We start from the raw sequence: 13,401 nt of genomic DNA, 5'->3' as shown, positions 1-13,401 counted from the left end.
GTTGCTGTTGACTGTATATATTCATGCATGTTGTCTTTGAGGAAGGAAAATAAATAAGCCTGAGGCTCAGGTACATAAAACAACACTATTGTTAATGCGAGGATTATTTGTGCTAGGCTGAGTAGCTACTGACTTAGCTAATTTTTTGTATAGGCCATGATCTTATGCCCACTTAATAGTAATATAACCCACAGAAATCTGTACAGCCAAGAATGAAGGAGATCCCAGTTCAGAAGAAATAACAATACATTACAAGCTGAAAGAAGAAAAGAAGCAAATTACCACCACAGCTTATTTACTGTGTTTTCTTATTTCCTAGACTGAAGTTGATTCTAGAGCTGATGTGGCTGAAGCAGATGGTATCCTGAATTCTGAGGTGTTGGAGAAATGTTCAGCAGGACAGCACCGTGAGCCACAGAATGAACCAGTCTCCACTGCGTTTACATTCAATGTTCTTCCAGGGTACAAACAGAGCTTGGAAGAATCAGGAAATGGTTTGCCCTTTGAGGTGGATGCCCCTAAGGGAACACTGGTTCTAGAACCCTCAGAGAACCCAGTGCTACTTGTGCCACCAGCAGCCCCTGGCAGTTTGGGTGGCACAGTGAGCTTGATCTTGAGCATTGGGAAGGAAGGGGAGAAAAAGACTGCAGGAAGCCAGACTGCACCATCACCATCGGTAGGACAAGAGACTTTGCACAAGGTAAGGCATGGCCAGATAGATAGATGTGCTTAGTTGCCAAATGCAATAAATAAGCTTGCCTCTAGAGCAGCGTTTCTCAACCTCGGCTACTTTAAGATGTGTGGACTTCAACTCCCATGCTGGCTGGGGAATTCTGGGAGTTGAAATCCACACATCTTAAAGTTGCTGAGTTTGAGAAACACTGCTCTAGAGCAATGGGAGGCAAGAATTTCTGATGTGAGGAAATTCCAAACTAAGAATGTCAAGTAGGGGAGCACCTAACACTAGTGGAAAATTTGGAAGTTCCCAACTGAGCAATAGGATGTTAACATGCACTATGGATCAAGGAAGCTCGTTCTTGTTTTCTGCTTCTTATATAAACAGCTGCCATGCGTCCTTCTAGCACAATCTTTTTATGTGGCACCAACTGACTTTCTCTCCTGGCTGTTGTAGGTCATCCTTACTACTCCTTCACTTTCCATTTTTGTTTCTTTCCTAAAATCCAGCTCTCTGAAATTAAATCCTCAGCCTGTAAAACATTTTGGAAACGTTGCCAGGGACTTTTAGGAAATACTTTGGGTAGTTTACAGAGAAAGAAAAGGCTATCCCATCAGCATGCAAAAGAGGTAAAATTGCTGTGAGGTAGGAATGAGGGAGTGGAGAGGGATGACCAGGGATGCATGTTGGAGCAAATGGCTGCATGTTGCAAGGTCCTTGACTACCTAACTCATTGCTACTCTTCATATGTAACTCCTAAATTGATTTGCAATTATCACACCAGTTTTAGGAACCAGGCAGACACTTTTTCCAAGGTACAGTGTATTAATAAATTAGAGTTGCATTATAGTTTCCATCTCAACTCCTGAGATGTCCTACTAAAACTGCTCCCAAAGGACTTTAAATAGTTTGCATTTTATCCAAGCTCTCTCTACATGCTGTATCCATTCTCCTCCACATCCTGCATCTTTAATAGTTGACTAAAGGACAGAACTGAAGTCTACACAGTTTCTTCTGTTAGACCCTACATTTATAAAGATTTCCTGTTCTATACAACTATTGAAGATGCTGGACTAGTGTTACCTATGCAGACTTACTCACAGAAGATATACTGGGATGAGGAACAGCCTTACCTAACACAGTTATTTAGATCCCACTGGATTTGCAAAGAAAAAAAATCAAGAAATGAGTCTTGCAGCTTACTGAATTTTGATCTATGCTATGGATAGGAGAAATTACTCTGTTTCTAGAAAATGGCCAGTGCCTTTTTCAGCTAATCACTATAACTTACCCTTTTTTTACATTCTGTTGATTGTTTGAATGCTGAAATGAACTAAAAGTGGGGAGTATAATACATTACCTATACTGAAATGCTTTGAGATTCATTTAGTAGCAGCTCCTCTACATTCAGGTTCAGATTAGCAATGCCTGTCTTCCTGCAAAGCCAGGAATAATAAAATGGAGTAAACTAGAGTAGCTAAAGTTTCAGTTGGTGAGAACATTAATAAGCCTGATGTGCATTGTCCACTTTTTGAGGTTGCATGAATGGGTCTTTCAGTGAAGAGTGAGTAAACATTTGGCAGAAGGAAGCATGTGCCAGTGCATGCCTATAAATAAAGTTGTATGAATGCAAGTTTGCTGCTGTGCTATCCTAAATAGATGGCTTAGACTCCAGCAGCTTCATGCAGTTCAGAGATGTTCTTTACTATGCCTCCTCCCACAGGTGAGCACCTATCTATGTGTAAAGGAGAAAGATGGAAGTAGAAATCAAGAGACAAGCTGCAGAAACTCAGCCTTCATATCACAATCTGTCAAGCAATTGCCTCCCAGAGTTCCTTCTTTCCCATTTTCCAGGGTAGAATGGGGCAAAGCAGCCTCTCACACCTTGCCCAAGATTAGTTCCAGCTGCTCCTCAAAGAGCCTAAAGGGAAAAGCCAAAGCAAGGGCAGAAGATATCCAGCTGCTCACTTTGCAAGGGATTATAGGAACAAAAGCAAATTATCTGCAAGAACAGAGGCCTAGCATGAGGAACACTTGGCCACCTAGATGCAGCAGGAGGGTACAAGTCCTGCAGGCATTGTCCCTACCACAAAGAGACCTGATGGATTATGTGAAGAATCCACTAGAATGGACTATTGATGCTGAATGTGATTTAGCTAGAGAAACATCTGGAAAGTGCATATTCCTGAAGCAAAACGAAAGTCTCCATAGTCCCCACTCACCCATAGAAACGTTGAACACATGTCAGCATCTTTCCCTAGGATCTGTTTTGAGCCTGGAGCTTCCCAAGGATCTCAGTGCTCTGAGAAATGTCCATGATACCATCAAGGTAGCAAGGGAAGGGATAGCAGAAAGGAAGGGAGCAAACCAGGTGAATCAAGTGGCCCAAAGGAATACAGACGAGGCAAAGTCACATGAGACCAGTATCAGTCGGCAAAAGGAAACCTTAGGGCAGCAAGCAATGCACCCAAAGCCCATAAGAGTAGAGGATGTTTCTCATAAGCTCCCCAAGACTAAGAAGGACACTTGGTTTGAAGAAGTGAACATCAACCCAAGCTATGGCAGGCAGAAAACTTACTTTGTTGCCTCTAGTGGAGAGGTCAGGCTGCCTCCTACAAGTCAAAACAATTCCAGTGATGATTTTCTGGATTTCAAGCAGAACAAGCTGTCTCATATCAGCGTACTGCATGAGCAGTTAGGTTTGGAGTGGGATAAACTAGCTTCTGCACCGGGTAGACCTGGTAGCTCCAAGGAGAAACAAGTAAAAGATCTAGATGATAACAGAGCCAAAGTTCAAGATGCTTTGAGGTTGAAACCCTCCTCTTCTGAATCCACAAGCAACCCTGATTTAGTTTCCCACCTAACCAGAGTTAAAGATCTTTTAGTGAATGAGATACCAGAAAAAGAAAACACCCAGTGCTCTGAAGAAAGCCTTACAAGACACACTCCTTCATTCCTGCACTTGGGACATAAATCCCCCACCAAACCTTCTAAGCTTGATTGTGAATTGGACTATGAGGAAAATACCCTGAGTAACTCAGAGCTCTGCCCTTTTAACATGACCCCATGGGGAGATATAACCAAAGGAATGAAGTTGCAAGGCATGGCAGCAGAAGTTTGTCACCCTGCTCATGAGATGTTTGAAGAGGAGGAAGAAGAGCTGCAGGCCATATGGAATAAAATGGAGAAGCCTAAAAGAGGGCCAGAGGTCCATGGTGAACCAGGGAGAAAGTTGGATAAAGAACGAAGTCCAGGTAGCTCAGGTGGAAAACTTCTCCTGACATCTGCAGATAATTGGTTGATAGCCAGGTTCAAGCTTCCCACTTCTGCTGAAATGCTACAGAATTCAGAAGGAGAAAGAAGGGCCAGTCTTGGGGTTGACAAGAGGAAAAACCAACCAAATCAGTGCAGCAAAGCAGATTCATCTTCTTGCCAGGAGCTAAATAAAAAGGCAGCAGCTTCACCCGGAGAGTCATCACTCCAAACAACATATTCAGTGGATCAGCAGAAATTCCAAGAAGAAGGCAAAAGTGTTAGCAAGGTTAGGATGATTGGCTTTCAAGGGGTAGGGATAGGAAAAACTGTATTAGAAACTTTGTTTATCTAAAATTTTAAATTGTTCTGGTTCTTTTTCAAATGTCCCCAAAAGAATTGTTAGATTTATCTTCTAACTAATGCAAAACTCATACTTTTTAAAGTAGATTGCTATCAATATAGAACCCTCCAGGCGTGTTTGAGTATGATACTCATCAACACCAATCATTATGGCCAATTCCATGTTGGCTGGAGGATGAGAGGTGTTGTAGACAAGCACACCTGGAATGTACTTACTTGAGAAGAACTAAACTAAAGTTAGTGTTGTAGCACTGTTTGGCTAGAAGAAACATTCCCCCACCCTTTTGCTAAATTTGGGGGAAAGTGATATAAAAATGCTGTGAGTTCCATTGCAGGAGATTGCTTTTTATGTTTTTAGGAGATTGTTTTGTTTATTGTCATATGTTGTTTTCTAGATTTTTCCAAGTAAATTGGAACTTCAGATGATGGAAGGACCTCTGGAAAGAAAGAATCTGTTGCAGGCAGGGGGCAGAAAGGTATTTATATAGGAAAGGGGAAAAGATGGTAATTTCCTTTTACTCCTTACGATACTTGTCCACAGACCCACACAACTACTGACTGTCAATAATTTGCCCCACTGAAACAGTCTCATCTAGTGTTGTAGTAATATGTTGTCAGTAACTAACAATACATACTGATGCAGCTCAAAATATTTTTCAGTGAGATGATTCAAATATAAACTAAACTAGGACTTGATCTGAGTTTGCTGGACAAGTATTAAACCATAATTTGTCAGCTAAAATAAGGTTGCAAGCTACAGTTGGATTCAAACCAGCCATGGAAGAGGAAATGATCACCAGGGAATCATCCATTCTTTACTTGCTTGGTGCCAATATGTAGCTCTTCATCCCCTGAAGGAGCTCTTGGACATTAGTTGTTTTTGTTGACCCGTGTATTAGGAAAGAGTTTGTTCTAGAAGCAAGTATGGACAAAAGGGGCTTCATACGTGTGCTACTTAATGTTCAGACCAATCTTCATCTGTTTTAGATCTGACCTTGGACTTCTGTTCTGTTTTTTCAGGCAAATAGTCGCTCCTGGAACACTTTTCATACAGTTCTGATGAGGCAAACTTTGTGTTTCTACCAGGACAAGAAAGACACCCTCAAGGTAATGGCCAGTGAAATAGCCAGAGAGAGGAAAAAACACAAAGTGGAATGCTTGCTTGCTTGCTTGCTTATGTGCCATCAAGTCATTTTCTACTCCTAGCAACCACATAGACAGATTCTCTCCATGAGAAATGGAATAGGTATAATATAAAAAAGTCTCTGCCAAACATTTAATAGTGTTCTTCTTCTCCATTTTAATTCTGCTTGAATTTGTTTCTCCACCATTTTTGTATCCTACATAAACCTTCATCCAATGACTTCTACATGAACAAGGTCATTAAGTATATCTACTTGAAAACACTAATTTTGCTTACTTAGTTTTAGAAATCAGCTGCATTTTTGCCAAAATGAAACTTAAAATGACGTGTACCATAATGCAATCATTAAGCGGTAACAGAATACAAACTACCCATAGCTGCATCAAAACTGAGCCTAGTTATAAATGGCAATTATTAAAACCCACAAAACTCCCATAGAATAAAAGCTGCCTGCATAGGCTGGCTAGAATAATAGCATTGATCCATCAAGCAAGAAGAACGAACACTATTGCAAAGAGATCCTTGCCCTTTACATCGGGTCTGAGTCAACAGAAATGCAGAGCCAGAATCCTGGATCTTTCCTTTCTTCAGTTTGCCGTTTTGTGATGGTCCCATCCTCAAGCTTTGTCTTGACTTAATCTGTACTAGTTTACTTCTTCGATAACAACAGCTAACCCTTGGGAATGGTTCCCCTATTCCAAGCGAAGGAGTACTTGCTCACCTGAAAGTACTGTTCCATAGTGGCTAAGTTGGAAGTAACACTCTTCAAGTGTGGGGATTTTATGTTTGCCTTCTTTGCACGGCAGGGTTCTGTGATGGCCTTGCCGCTGAACCTCTCTGGAGCTATTTGCACCCTGGAAACGGAATACATCAAAAAGAGCAATTGTTTTACATTACAGTGAGTAGCATCAGTTTTTCACTCCTGTATGAGACAGCTGGATGCATGTGGTGCTTTCAGGCATAGGCAGTGTTAGAATTTGGAGAATTTCATTCTAGTTCCCAGATGGCTGGGCATTTGGAACAGATGCCGTCCTTTATATAGCGAGAAACTGGAACACATTCACTGTGTTCAGTTTCTGGAGAAAGGCACAGGCGGTTTGTCGTATCTCTGCTCCCCATCAGACAGTCCATGGTGCCAATCAACTCCTTTTCAGAATTCCAGCACAAAGTGGTTCCTGCTTCATGTACAACTTTCAGTCATCCCCATCTGGTAGATAAATTATTTCTACCTATTACTTACATCCTAATTCCCACTGAAATGCATCACTGGAATGTAGCTAACAGTTCTACTCACAGGTATCTTAGGGTCAGGAATTACAGAACTGGAAAATATTCTTGGAGTTGTCTGGACCAGTCTTCAGAACTGTAACAGTACTCTTTAGGACACCATATGTAGAGGGCAGAGGGAATGGCCTGGAGAGACAGGAGGAAGAGTCACCACCAAGACAATGATTGGATAAAAGAGGACTGAGTCTGAGGCAGGAAAGTATCCTGAGTAAACATCTCAGACAAGACCCTCCCTAGTTCTCACAAAGATGGAGGGAGAACGAGAGAGAGAAGTGCATTCCAATTTGCAAGATTCTGTTACTATAGCTTTACAATAAAAGTAGTGCTGACCTACATGACAATGGAGTCCTAGTCTGACCTATCTTGAAGGGATGACACCATAATACTTTTTCTCACACGCACATCTAGGTTGAATGATGGCTCCAAGTACCTTCTCAGAGCTCCAACTGAGCCACTCATGAAAGAATGGGTTACCAAATTACAGCAGAACTCAGGTAAGACTGAACTATAGCAGACAGTATAATAGTTAGACCTAAGGGAGAAAGGGTTGGTCATCTTCCAGCAACTTTTATCTTCTCCCGCCATGTACTTCACTGAACCTGAGTCTAATCTGGGATCATAACATGGGTTAATCTTAATGTCTTAGAGAAGATTCACTTAAATATTGGGATTTGTTTGTGGGAGACTGAAGCTAGAACAAAATGATCTCCTAGTCTCAGTTCCTTGTGCGTAACAGTGTAATAAAAGTGACTTGTATATGGGCTACTTTGCACGTTTCATGTTTGAGCTAAACTACCAAAGTAAAGGGGAATGAAAGTGCTTTAAGATTCATGTATCATTCCAATATGTTCATCAGAGAGGCTATAGCACTCTGTTGTTTCTTGCTTTTCTTTTTTGCTCTGAAGTGTATGAAGTGGAACTTTGTCATAGGTTTGCTTGGGTATGAGGCCACTTCTTAAACTACTTGAATGATTTTAAAAAGTCATGTCTGAAATGGCTGCTTTCATATGCTCCAAGGTTTACCTGAAGTGGATTTCTTCCCATCAGCCTCCCAGCCTGCTCAAGGGATCACCTCTGGGGTTAGGTAAGAAGTTCAAGCACTTGGCTGCAATGCAGATTTGCAGAGAATGCTGAAAGTTTTTGAGCTGATATTCCTATAAATATTTTAATGCTTTAAAAAAAATTCAGTATAAAGAAAATCCAGGCTCTGGAATTCCTAAATGTAAAATTATGGCCATGCTAGCTGGAGCTGATGGGGACTGCAGTCTAACACATCTGGAGAGACTAGATTCAGAGCAGTTTAATTTGGAAATACATTTCAATCAAGTTGAGTTAAGATGATTACTGCAGTTCCCTTGCTTTTTCCTTCCTGTGTGACTCTCTAGCCTCTGCATTATTAGAGGCATCCCTGATGCCCACATCTCATTAACATGCAGTGTGCTGGCTTTCTCTCAGCCACGTAGAAACCACTCCTGGACCAAATGAAATTGCTTGAGATATCCTAAACCAGTGCTATGAATAAGGCAGCTTCTATTTGCCTTGTGGGAAAGGCAATCTGCAAATAAACATTGCCTGAGATATGCAGCATGGTGCTGTGCAAGTCTGGATTTGAATCCACTTTTCTATTTCCACCCCTTCTTTTTAGTGCAATTCCTGGCCAAGGAGTTGCCCACTTCCAAGGCTTTCAGAAAAAGCTTCCAACCAAGAGTCAAGAAATCAGGTTTCTGCCCAAGTCAAGTGTAAAGCTGCAGTTGCCTTATAAAACTCGTAGTGAGGCACAAGATACAACAGTGTCACAAACAGGTGAGTATGGAGTTGGTTGTAGATTTTCAAGAGCATTTTCCTGAACAGTTTGGACTTGGCTTGAGTAACTTATTATTGTAGTTATCAGCAGATGGGGGACCTAGGCTTAGAAGCTAAGCAAGGTTGGGTCTAGTGAATAACTGGATGGGAGAATATAAAGTAAAGGCTTGACTGGGAATCCCCAAAAAACATCATTGAAGAAAGTAGTGATCAACTATTTCTCTGTTGCTGCCAGAAAACTGTATCTATAAAGTCATCAGAAGTTGATCTTGACTTGAAAGACATTACCTTTACCTTTAGTATAGTACTGCTATACTACCCAGCAATAGAAGTTCTTTAAATAATCAGGTAGTCCTTGACTTACGACCATTTGTTTAATGACCGTTCAAAATTATGATGCTGAAAAAAGTGACTTGTGACCACTCCTCACACTTACAGCTGTTGCAGTGTCCCTGCAGTCACATGATCAAAATTTGGGTGCTTGGCAACCAGCATGTATTTATGACTGTTGCAGCATCCTGGCATCACGTGATTGCCATTTGTGACCTTCCGGGGGGCTTCCAACAAGCAGAGTCAACGGGGGAAGCTGGATTCGCTTAACAACCATGGTGATTCACTTAATGACCAAAGCAAAAAGGTTGTAAAATTGGGCATGACTCACTTAATGACTGCATCACTTAGCAATGGAAGTTCCAGTTCCAATTGTCGTAAGTCGAGGACTACCTGTAATTAGTAAAATGTTCCTGGCATCTCGTCAATCAAAGCACCATATAAGAGCATCCTTACATCCCCCCACACACACACATGAAAGATCTATGTCTTAGAACAAATACATGTTCTAAACTCTATTTCTTGGTCCCTATCACAGCAAAGGTTACATAATCAGCGCCAAAGCTAATATGCTGACTTTGGTCCGATGAGCAGGTCATCAGCTTCATCAGTGATAGGGCTTTAAAGGCTACAATAGCACTCTGGGATACAAGATTGAAATATTTAGGAATAACAGCCTTAATGCAATGTGTCTCTCCTTTTAGGAAATGGTCTCAGACCTGCACCTATTTACACTACAGAACAGAATCTGAAGCGTGGTTCCCCTTTGGAGTCAGTAAGGTTGCAAGATCCTCAGTTCTGTCAAGATGACGACTGTGGACTGGTGACAAGCAAAAGGCGGTCATATTCTTTCACCTCAGGTATGATGTGCATATCTATAAAGAAAACACAGAGATATTAGGTGTAGTTACTGATTAGCTCACGTACAGCACCCAGAGTTTGCTAGAGTGAGTCCGTCCGTAGATACTGTCAAAGAAACAAGTGTTGCTAGCTAGGGAACAAGACTATTAATCTGCCTCCTGGCTTTCTCGCTGTTTGTACAGTTTCTCTACTATTAGATCCATGTCCTTCTGTTCAAATACAGCTCAGAGGTCTGCCATTAAAATGTGCCTTCAGTGCTAACATGACATCATATGCTATTTTCAGACTACATCATTTCAGTTAGAAGTCAAGGTTATTTTCAAGTGACAAGTTTATTGCTTAAAGTCCCCACTAGGTGTCAGGAGCATGCTTTGGGATTGAAATACACTGCTCACTTTAATGTGCATTAAACAGGGAGGAGAAGACTTTGGGTATACAAGGGGAACATTTTGGTTTTTACTAGATCTACACATTCCATCTAGCATGAAAAACATATTTTCAGAATTAAAGAATTCTAGCTCCAAGAATTGGTTGTGAGTGGAGAACCAAAAGTAAATGGTATTTAGTTTTTTTAGTCAGAAAAAGTATGTTAGAAGTCAGAAATCTTTGTCAACCCAACCGCAGATCCCTAGAGATTTACCAGTAAGTCCAGATCTTACCTTAACTTTGTTAAAATGTATTTAAATGTCATTTCAGAATGATATACTCAGTCATTTAACTCCCAAGATATGTATTTGCCTCTGATAAAAGGAACTGTAACTGTTCTTGAGTAGCATATGCACACTTGTACCTTGACAAATGTCTTTGAGAAGCAGCTGTGAGAGGCAGTTCTGAAAAGGTGGTTTTGTGAAAGCTGATTAATGATAATGGAAGAGCAAAATGCTCACCAATAAGTAATTGTCCTAAGTGTAAAGGAGGTGTCAGCAGGTACAGACTGGAGACCAAAGGCCCTCTGAAGTTCCTCAGAGGCAAGTTATTCGTGCCTCCTTCACTAATCCCAAGGCTGAATTTGGGCACTAGAAATAGTCCAGATGTCAACAGAAGAAGGAAGTGTACCATATTTTCTGACCTTTCCTGACTTGCTACAGTCTGTGATGGCTGGGAATTCTGGGAATAATAGTCCTCAAACATGCTGAGAGCTCCAGGCTAGGGAAGGCTTTTGATTGCTCCTGAAAACCCAACCAGCCTCCCCTCTCTCTTTAAGCTTCCTCACTCCATCCTTAGCGGACCCAGTCCTTGCTGTGATGAGAGAAGGAGTTGGTGCCATAATAATGCATCACCCTGTCTCTCTTCACTCTGCTCTTTGGGCATTTGCTCTGATCCAACATTGCTGCTTCCCTCAATGTCATCCTTCTGGGGCAGCCAAGACAATTTTCTTCCAACGTGGCTGCAGTGCACTTCCATTTTGTGACCTGTGACCATAGAGCTCCACAAGGCTTGGGGACAGGCTGTTTTCTCATTCACAGGAAATCTTATCTGGCTCACCTCCTGCCACCTGAATAAGCACTTCCTAGTGGATTTCACAGACAACCTTATTAGCAAAGCCAATCTTTCTAATCAGTTTCGCTACCTCTGAAAATAAAACTACCTAGCTTGATTTTCTTTGATTATATAAGTGGTTTGCACACAAGCCTTGCTTCACCCTGCCTCCCAGCCTCTGTGCTCAAGCAAGCCATTACATGTTCTCCCACACACACACACCAGCTCTACACCTGTTGGAAGAGATGCCTGACTTTAATGGGTGGGGCACTGACAGGTGATTTTTGCACCCTCCTCCCAGTCAGTTGGGAGGGAACACTGATCGGTCCAGCCTCTACTTCACCTACCAAGGTTAGTAAAGGAGGGATCACGTGTCTAACTTCAAAATGCTTTAGAAGGTTTGGGGAGTTGAAACAGTGCTGTATGGAAGTGCCCTGTGCTTTGTAGCTACTGGGTGTTTTGCAATAAAGCAGCAAATATTGGTAACTTTCATAAACCATGGCCTGGAGATGAGGCACAGGGGCTAAAATTGGAGTTGCCAGGCCATTCCATTGATACTATAAAAAAAATAATGAACAAAAACCCACTCTCTCTCTCTCTCTTTCAGCTACATATCAGAAGATCACACCTTTATCAAAGTCCAAAGAAACCTTGGGGATTGGCAGCAACTACTCTGTTACTTTGTACATTGGTGAGCAGGCTCCAACTACTCCCCCACGGCCCCGCTGCCACTCCTTCATAGCCACTCCCAGTGGAGCCCGAGAAATGGTGGGTGAGCAAAACCAAGGTGCTTCACCTTGCCAGAAGAACAAATCTGTCTTCAGGAAATTCTTTGGGAAGAAAGATTGAGTTTTCAAGAAATGGGGAGTGTGGTTCTGAATGCTGTCAGTGAATCATCCTTTGCTGGATGGGTTGAGGGCTCTGACTGCTCCAGGAGGTTCTGCTACTCTGCACCAACCCTTGTAATTAGGTCTCTTCCGAGAGGCAGAAATGGCGGGGTGGGGGTGGGGTAGGCATAGGCTTTGCTCAGTGAAATACTCAGCTCTCTATTCACCCCAAAAGAAATCAGCTGATGGGATGGAAGGGCAGGCCAGCAAAACCACAAGGACCCTTCATTCATATTGAGGCAGTATAGTATGTAATTCCAATTATTATGGGGTCTTTCTCTGCAGTGGCAGAGAAAGTGTCTTTGTTTGACACAGAGGAATCAGGTAATACATTGCTAGACACATTAATACTATATTTGTATTCAGCCTGGGGATGGAGGAAGAAATTATGTTCCTTCAATTCCTTCTAACAGATCTGTGCATAATTCATGATGGGATCAAAAAGCAAAGTCCTTCCTTAGGTCCAATTATCCAAGCCATGGAATTTATCCAGGCTGAGGGTAGCCCAGCTTTTTCATTTGACTGCTACTTTTGTGCCTTTAACAAGTCTGCAGACATTAGCAAGTAATAATTACGTGCTTCGTGCAGAGAGAAGCTTCATTTTCCCTTTTCTGTTTTTATTGTTTGTCTTTATAAATTAAGCTGCTGTAAACACAGACACTCCAAAACAGGTCACAGCAGGATTTCTTCTGGTCAGTTGACAACATTGGATGAGGCCCAAACAATACAATGGAAGCCTGAATTATTCTTTTAAGAAAAAAACAAAACACTACAATACCAATTTAGAATCAGCATATATGTGAACTACAGTTATTTTGAGGCTGGTGAAAACCCCTGGAAGATTTTTTTTCAGGTATTGAAGAGAACCTTTTACCTTTCACTCTTCAGTGTGGAGTAGCTCCTCTGACGCCAAGAAGCTCCTTGCATTTAGTTTTCCTTCCTTCAGCAACATTTAAGGCTGGATTAATAGCCAGTTGCATCTCCTGGAGAAATATTAACACCATATTAAAACACCAGTTAGTCTGTGTGCTTTCATTCAAAACGCATTAGAGTTAACTGAGTTATGCTTTAACTGCCAGGCTGCTACTGCATTTAAGACACATGCTGCACTCCAATTAAAAGAGCAGAAACTCTGGTATTGGCTTTCCAGGAAAGTTAGGGGCCGATTCCCAGATGTACTTTGTAGTCCATCTGGGGAGCAAAACAGGCACTTTGAAATATAGCCCTTGCTAAAATCCAAGGGCAGCTAATAGCTCAGTATCTGGTGGTTCCAAAATGTAAATTTGCTAGGATAACTGCAGGGATTTTCATTTGGAAAT

At 41.7% G+C, this 13,401-nt stretch overlaps 1 protein-coding gene across 1 annotated transcript; it reads left to right on the top strand.

Moving 5' to 3' along the window:
* The first annotated feature begins 300 nt into the window (after window positions 1-300).
* LOC134498791 (uncharacterized) lies at window positions 301-13,095 on the top strand. The gene is made up of 10 exons (XM_063305077.1): window positions 301-700; window positions 2,400-4,217; window positions 4,687-4,767; window positions 5,312-5,398; window positions 6,242-6,333; window positions 7,131-7,216; window positions 7,740-7,806; window positions 8,368-8,525; window positions 9,560-9,715; window positions 11,803-13,095. Exons 2-10 carry the CDS (start codon window positions 2,700-2,702, stop codon window positions 12,042-12,044), a joined length of 2,487 nt encoding a protein of 828 aa, XP_063161147.1. The 5' UTR covers window positions 301-700; window positions 2,400-2,699; the 3' UTR covers window positions 12,045-13,095.
* The last annotated feature ends 306 nt before the right edge of the window (window positions 13,096-13,401 follow it).

This window comes from Candoia aspera, chromosome 1, assembly GCF_035149785.1.
Source record: "Candoia aspera isolate rCanAsp1 chromosome 1, rCanAsp1.hap2, whole genome shotgun sequence".
Classification (NCBI taxonomy): Eukaryota; Metazoa; Chordata; class Lepidosauria; order Squamata; family Boidae; genus Candoia; species Candoia aspera.
Note: the sequence above shows the minus strand (reverse complement) of the source record. Positions and strands in the feature narration are given on the sequence as shown.

Excerpts from the sequence above, each read along its gene's own strand:
- LOC134498791 (XM_063305077.1), top strand. The coding sequence starts at position 2,700 with ATGAGGAACACTTGGCCACCTAGATGCAGCAGGAGGGTACAAGTCCTG. Across the intron at positions 4,768-5,311 it reads TGCAGGCAGGGGGCAGAAAG|GCAAATAGTCGCTCCTGGAA; the intron begins GTATTTATATAG and ends CTGTTTTTTCAG. Across the intron at positions 7,217-7,739 it reads CAAATTACAGCAGAACTCAG|GTTTACCTGAAGTGGATTTC; the intron begins GTAAGACTGAAC and ends ATATGCTCCAAG.